The sequence below is a fragment of the Montipora foliosa genome, chromosome 12 (genome assembly GCF_036669935.1).
Source record: "Montipora foliosa isolate CH-2021 chromosome 12, ASM3666993v2, whole genome shotgun sequence".
NCBI classification, from domain to species: domain Eukaryota; kingdom Metazoa; phylum Cnidaria; class Anthozoa; order Scleractinia; family Acroporidae; genus Montipora; species Montipora foliosa.
Genome location: NC_090880.1, coordinates 16,335,243 through 16,342,742, shown reverse-complemented (window position 1 = coordinate 16,342,742; position 7,500 = coordinate 16,335,243). Strand labels below are relative to the sequence as shown.

The following is a 7,500-nucleotide window of genomic DNA, read 5'->3' as shown; positions in this document are numbered from 1 at the left end:
TTTTCGCTATTAGAGCCGGACTATTAGTTGAAAAATCTTGGAAGGACTAATGTCTCGGCATGCGAAAATTTCACTTCCGGTACTCGTCCGTGGCTTATAAACGTCCGATGCTCAAGCTCTTTAATCTCTAAGCCGTATTTTACGCTTTTAAGCATCGATCGACAATTAAACTCTCAAACATTGTGCTGCAGGACAGACCTCTCTGGCCACTTCGCCCGTCACAACACAAGCAGGACCCTCGTCTGTTGCAAACCACACAGCGACGCTGAATTTGCCTGGAGCCTCTATCACAATACAATCCACTCACTCGTCGGCTGTAATTCCGACCCAGTCTTCATCGACAGTCAGCATTAGCAGCAATGTAATGGGCGACCGTTCAACTCTTCCTTCACCGAGTGAGTGCATCTCAAGTCGTTAATTTTGGGAATTGTTTTTGGATGGGACGGGAATAAGAGGGCCTGGAGGGTGAGTTGCGGGAGGGGGTGGTTGAGTGAATGACGGAGAAATCGAGTCAAAATTGAAATGTACGATCAATGGTTTTGCAGTTTTGATCTCTTCTTGTGATGTTCAAGGGAGAGCAAATTAGAAAAACGTGAGAGTTGCCCTTACGCTGTAGTTTGCCGGCGGATTGATGATTTACTGCTTACCCACCCGTATGATAGTGGGCTGCGCGAGGATAGACTTTCAAGTTTAAGAACGAGGTATTTGTCCGCATTCGATTGAAAATTATTGCAAAGAAATTTGGAGAGAAATGCCGCCAGATCTATCGCAGTGAAACTATCAAATAGCTTTATTTGCATGAAAAGCTGACAGATAGAGACGCTATTTTCGAAAAGAACAGAGGACATTGGGAAGTCAGTAGAAAATTCGAGTCTTATTTCTTTAAACGCAGACATGACCGAATGCAAAAATGGCCGCCAACAAATTTTTCTTTTGTCTTCGTGTTAATTAGCCTAACTAGCCTCGTTTTACTGCCCAAATCCTTTCAATTTTACGCGTGTGAACGAGGCTAATTAGGCTAATTAACACAAAGACAAAATAATAATTTGTTGGCCGCCATTTTTGCATTCGGTCAATACTGATTAGTGAGAGATTTGCACGGCTTCTAATCCTGTCCTGAACTGAGATAATTAATTTTCAACATCCACAAATTGTCTAACCGTTTGTATCTCTTGAACAGATGATAACAAGGATGACAATGAGGATGACGATAAGGAGAATAAAGAAAAGGAAAAGAAAGAAACAGCTATCATTGCTGCGTGTGCCGCTGGAGGAGCCGTGCTAATTACAGGAATATTTCTTGTCACATGTACTCACAGGAAAAATCAAAAACCATAACTCATATCCGTCAAGTTATTTTCAATATTTAGGGACAGATAACCAAGTTAAGAAATGACAGGGGCACCCAACAAATCTGTTCCTCACATTATCTGTTCCCCAGCGGAACCTTGCTGGCTGGCAAAAATACAGGTGTTTCGATTAGCTGGCTGGGAAATTTTGTTATTGATAGAGGTTTTGCCGGGGAATTACTGACTTTTTCTAGCATTTCAACCCGAGCTGGCTGTAGAAACTCTGAAGACTGAGGACAACTAAAAAAAAAAAAAAAAAAAAAAAGAACCCCTTCCCTCTCCCACAGAGTAGTCACAAACATACGACGGCTGGTCAGAGTGATTGCGCTAGTGGGAAAAACCTGTTTTGTCCCGGTTTTGTCGCTTTTGTTCGGTCGTTTTGGATCGAGGGATTTGAAAGCACGCGGAATTCCTGGCTGGGAAATAAATTTGATCAGCTGTCTGGGAAACCAACCAATTTTATCTAGCTGGCTGGGAAATTTCTTGTGTGTCTTGCTGGGAAAAAGGAACAGATAATGTTTTCCCAGCAACACTGAAAAACACCTGAAAATGCCTTAATAACATTTATTTTCATTAACTGGGGTATAATAATACATTTTACAACAAATTGGTCGTTGGGTGCCCCTGAAATGAGAACAAGGACTCGAAGGGCGCCGGTTAGCCTCAAGAGAAATGATGCGCTATATAATTATCGTACCGTGCATTTAACTGGACAAGCATGTTTCTTAGTTAATTTCAATCGAGCGCTGTGGATGTCTGGGCAGGAAGAAATGCTCCAGAAATTGTCCTCTCCTCAAGCAGCAAGCAACAGCCTGACATATGCGAAGCTTTATCTCTCACTTTTGTCCCGATTTATCGGCCTAGAGACGGGCATCCGTCTGGACGAACTTCGGCAAAGAACGGTAGTTCGTCTGAAAATTCTGTGCTTGAACTACTGTGATTACTCGTCTGGACGGATGATCGTTCTCTTAAATCAAGCCAATTAATCAATCACGTGCGCACATCCTTCGAGGACGACAAAAGAATTCACAAACCGCGGAAAACATGCGTGCACAGCCCGTAGAGCGATTTAGCTTCTGCTGCCTGTCAGAAAAAAATTGGAAATCCTCTTACTCTACCTTATTTTGTTATTTTAGTATTTGTTCTAGAACTGCAGTTACTTACATATCCGAAATGTCCTGAAATCAAAGAAGGCTCCAACAGCAACTTTCAGCTCCTTTAGCATCACCTTTGTGTGAAACGCGAACGGCAAAAGTGACCACGCGACCATGATTTTCCCGCCATTTTTCGCGTTTGGCGGTTGCCGTTTCTACGCGAAAGAAAGCATTTTCGCGTTTGCCGAATGAAAAACCTTAAAGTGGTACTACGACCAAAAAAAAATTTTGTTTTTGCTTTGGATTTCAAAACTATGTTAACTAAACACTAACTCACCCAAGTTTTAAGTTCTGATTTTAAAAAGACACCTGTTTATTTTAGCTGGAATTTTCTTATTTATTGGTCCGCCATTACTAACTTCAAAATCTTGAGAGAGCTGGGTCGAGGAGAAAATGACGTCAAACACTCACTAGTTTAAGAATGCAATGCGTGTGTACGTGGCCTAATTAATATGTAGCACGGGAGTTTCGGGCTTTCAGACTTTTCAACCCGTGTTTTGCATATATAATAAATTGCGTTTACACGCTGAAATTTTAAGCTAGTGAGTAAATGACGTCATTTTCTCTAGATCCAACCCTCTGAGGTCCAATCGGCCAGTTTTGAACGTGAGTAATGGCGGACCATGAAATCCAAAACTTACACTCAAAATAAACAGCCTTTGGATAAAACTCAAAGCTCAAAATTTTGCCAGTTAGGTGTTAAGCGAACACGCTTTCAAAATCAGAAGAAAAAAAGGAAATGATTTTTTGATCATAGTACCACTTTAAATAACAATGACCACAACCAGGTTTTCTGAGCCCGCGAGACAGAACACCTCCAGCAAACCATTGTTTTTTAACGAAAACCGCTGGTCAGCAACCTGCATGGTTCTGGTCATTGCTGTCTAAGGCCTTCCTAGCCGAATAGGTGGAGTTTTCTTCTCTTTTTTCTTCTACATAGCATTGTTTGTGGAAAAAAAGAACCCCAAAATTATTTTCCGGTAAGTCCAACAAGGAAAACTTAGGTTCGTAATTTTTCCTCCTTCGGCATACCGGAAAATAGTTTGGGGTACTTTTTTCCCGCAAACAACTTCTTGTGTAGAAGAAAATGAGAAGAAAATTTCACGTATATGGCAAACGCGAAAATGCCTACTTCCACGTAGAAACGGCAAGCGGCTGCCGGCAAACGTAGAAAATGGCGGGAAAATCATAGTCACGTGGTCACTTTTGCCGTTCGCGTTTCACGTAAACGTGATGTAAAATCTCAACGTTTAAAGTCCAGGGACCGTGAAACAAGGGTAGCTGGAGGGCTCTAGCTGCCCCTATAATTTTTCCAAAAATATTGTATTTTTTGAAATAAAAAAGAAACTGTTTCTGAAAAGAGGAATCTGGAGAAAATTAGAAGAAAATGGAGACACAAATGAGATGATATTTTTTGGTGATTACGAAAAATAAGAGTCATTTCCAGCGATTTCAGAGTTTTGGACCCCTGAACCCCCGTAAAGATGCACGCGCCTTCCGCGCTCGTTGGCTCGCGTTTCGCGCGAGCTAGCCGCCCTAATACAAAATATGCTCCGCGGACTCCCAAGGTTTTGTTTCAGAGTCCATTCCAACTTCAACGCGAAACGACAAGCCGACGTTTGCCGTTTCAAGTAAACGTCATGCTACATTGCGATCTCTCTATAAATCATCTGCTGGTAACACGAAGCCTAATAGCAATGTAAGACGGCCAAAACGGTCGACGCAAGGACAACAAATTTGAGCGAAGTTTTACGAGTTTATTAGAGTCAAAAGAGTGATGTAATGACAAGTAAAAAACAGGAACGAGAAACACAAGTGTTATTGATAACTACACATCTGGGAAGACTTGGAAAATGACTTGTCTTGAAGACTGACACTCTTCAGATAAATTAACTGAACCAACTGAACTTACTGAGTAAATGGTAGCCAATTTAAAATAGATTCAGGAAAATAGAAAAATAACCAAAAACCAAATAAGGCTACAGAGTAAATTTACTACCCACTAATACAGGATTTACCTAAGGGAAGAAGGAGTTTACCACTCCTACACAACAGAAATTAGGTAAGAGAAATGTGTGGGAAAACATAACTACACAACGCAAAAGAACCAAATAATAGTAATAAGGATAATGAAAATAATTGGAATAAAAATAAACACAAAATTATAATAATAATGATGATGACGATAATAAAAACAATAATGATTATGATGATGATGATGATGATGATGACGATAATAATAATAATAATAATGATAGTAATAATAATAATGATAGCAATAATAATATAATAATAATAATAATAATAATAATAATAATATCAAGTGAAGCTATGATCCTCGCAGTTATGAACGCAATTTTTGCAATTGCGTCAGTAAAGAAGCCTGAAATTGCTTTCATAAGTGTGAGGGTCATAGCTTCACTTGATTTCATATCCGCAGTTCAATATATGGTTCATTTCATATATCATATTCACGGAAACTACGAAACTTTTGCACAAACTGTTTTATGGTCAATTTTAAAATCCCTTTTTGTAGCCTTGTAGTTGCACGCGAGCACGGACTCGAATGAGCGAGTGACGCATGCGTAAATGCCGATATTGTATCCCCCTCATTTTTCCTGATTTTGCAACTTAACTCGTTAATGTCTCTGCTTCCCGACGGTAAATTTTTTTCATTTTTTGCATGTGAACTTAAATTAATTTGAATATGATTTCTTTCAAATCTTAAAAAATTCTGTTGGTGAAAAAAATTGAGAGACATATTTCAAAAAACCTAAGTATTTTAGTGATCATTCCTAACATTATCAGGTAACGCTGTATAGGAAGATTTCACGATTTCATTCCGGGTTTAAGATCCGATCTGGGCCCCGTTTCTCGAAAGTCCCGAAACTTTACGGGCCATTTTCGGGTGTCGCAGTTCCTTTTGCATCTCAAGGACGGAGAGGATTTAAGTCGTTAAACTTCACAGTCATTTTTCTTTTTTTTCCCTTAAAAGCATTTCAAAAGATGGGCTTTCCAAAACAAGCGGTTGGCAGTTTCACAAATGGCTTTTCGGGCCCGAAAAGTTTTCGGGACTTTCGAGAAACGGGTCCCTGATCACTGGTTGAAATGTTCCTGGTAGTCCATGGTTCAACTTCCCAGCTGCACTTGTAAATAGCCAACTGGCAGTTGTTGTTGTTGTTGTGTTGCGTCGTTTCGTTAACTGTGTTTCATTGGCCCTGAAAAGCCCATATGGGGAGCGGTCAATTAAGTATGTATTGCATTGTATTGTATTGTAAGCTCAACCCACATGTGACCCCGAGTCTAGAAATCGAACCCGGGTCACATTGGTGGAGGTGAGTGATCTCACCACTGCGCCACCCCTGCTCCTGCAAATCTAATCTGTAATTTCTTTGCTTGACAACATCGACTATAGAAAAAGCTCCTAAAGGAAAATAATAGATCAATAGTAACTTTAGCCTAAGCGCAGACTGTGCTCAGATAATGCAAGGCGTGTTTGGCTGCTATTTCATGAGCGCTGTTCTTGGTTGGCCCGCTTCCACTGCAAACTGTTGGTGGTTTGGTGTCTAGCCGTACAAAACACAAATAATTGCCAGAATACCCTTTTTCCGGCAAGTCATGATAAGTAGCTTGAAACCCGGATTGCCTTCCTTTGTCTTCAAGCGATGAGCAAAACTCGTCAGTGATATCTTCGAGAAATGAGCTTGGTTTGACCTCCGGCTCAAAGCTGCTGTCATGTTCCATGACATCGCAAAGCGGGCTTGATAGAAAGGAGAGTGGTGATGACGAGCGTTTTGGTCCCTGGTCAGGAAAGTTCCTAAACAGGTTTCTTGATGGCCTTGAAGAAGCACCGGGAGAGAGACTCTAAAATTGTAAACGTTGCATCACTTAGATTCTTGCTAAAATAAAAATAGGTACGCAATGCGTACATGTGTGGGCTCAAACACACTTGCATTGCACCCCCTCAGCCTTTCCCTGGTATTCCTCCCGTACCATCTTTCCACGCGCTAGTACCCATGCCTCTGCAAACTCTTAAAGATTACGTGACCACTCACGTATACCGACAAACAAATACCTATGCTGCCAACTTAGTGTGGGCAAAGCCAAAACAAAAACGAGGCAGCAGGCTGGGCCCAAAGAATTTTTGCACAGTGTAAGTATGTGGATGCTCCAGGTTAAAAATGCCACTTTGATCACAAACCTCATTTGCCTTCGTTGGTTTTTATTTCACCCCTCCTTGGATCCCATAACCAAGGGCATCCACATTATGTACTCTAAAACGCCCGAACATGCACTACACGAGTAGTAACGGTGACTAAATAAGGGACAGCAATCGTGTTGCACGAGCGGCATGCTTTTTTCGTCTCTCAGTGCACAATAAAGGTTAAATACACGTACTGGAACGTACTTCATTGGATTAGGAGTTGCTTGCTGAAGCATTTTACAAGAAAAATTAAAATCACGGTTAATCGACGTTTCGATGTATCAAACATCATTCTCAAAATTAAGGTCGTTTATGCTAATGTCAAGTTAAGAGAGAGTTGAAGATTTTGAATATCTAATATGCGCATTCCACAGTGCGCATTCCACAGTGCTTGATGGTTTTACTAATCGACACCTCTTTCAACGCATCAACGAACACACCAACTCAAGATCTTCAATTGGCAAGCACATGAAACCACAACACGGAGTCCAACGACCAGCCATTGCAGAAAATGTCACCGTCCTAAAAAAGTGCCGGAGTAAACTGGACTGTTTGTTCTACGAAATGTTAATCATAAAAGAACTAAAACCATCACTCAACGTACAGTGTCAGACTTGATCCGCCGGAAGTTACTCACTAATGCTTAACTAAAACATTTACACAACATCAAGCACTGTGGTATGCGCATATTAGATATTCAAAATCTTCAACTCTCTCTTAACAACTTTGACATTAGCATAAACGACCTCAATCTTGAGAATGATGTTTGATACATCGAAACGTCGATTAACCG

The 7,500-nt window shown here is 40.7% G+C and overlaps 2 protein-coding genes across 3 annotated transcripts in view; one reads left to right on the top strand and one right to left on the bottom strand.

Moving 5' to 3' along the window:
- The window catches only part of LOC137978655 (uncharacterized), a 7,272-nt gene extending 5,315 nt beyond the window's left edge, over positions 1-1,957 (top strand). The window contains exons 3-4 of one of the 2 annotated variants that reach the window (XM_068825663.1): positions 192-395; positions 1,181-1,957. In XM_068825663.1, coding sequence (XP_068681764.1) covers positions 192-395; positions 1,181-1,338 — 362 coding nt within the window. In that variant the 3' untranslated portion in view covers positions 1,339-1,957. The remainder of the gene's footprint in view (positions 1-191; positions 396-1,180) is intronic. The other variant, XM_068825664.1, reaches the window with a different exon arrangement.
- A 3,491-nt stretch (positions 1,958-5,448) lies between these two features.
- The window catches only part of LOC137978654 (interferon-inducible double-stranded RNA-dependent protein kinase activator A homolog), a 10,944-nt gene continuing 8,892 nt past the window's right edge, over positions 5,449-7,500 (bottom strand). The window contains exon 4 of the mRNA XM_068825662.1: positions 5,449-6,367. Within this exon, the coding sequence (XP_068681763.1) occupies positions 5,963-6,367 (405 nt within the window). The 3' untranslated portion in view covers positions 5,449-5,962. The remainder of the gene's footprint in view (positions 6,368-7,500) is intronic.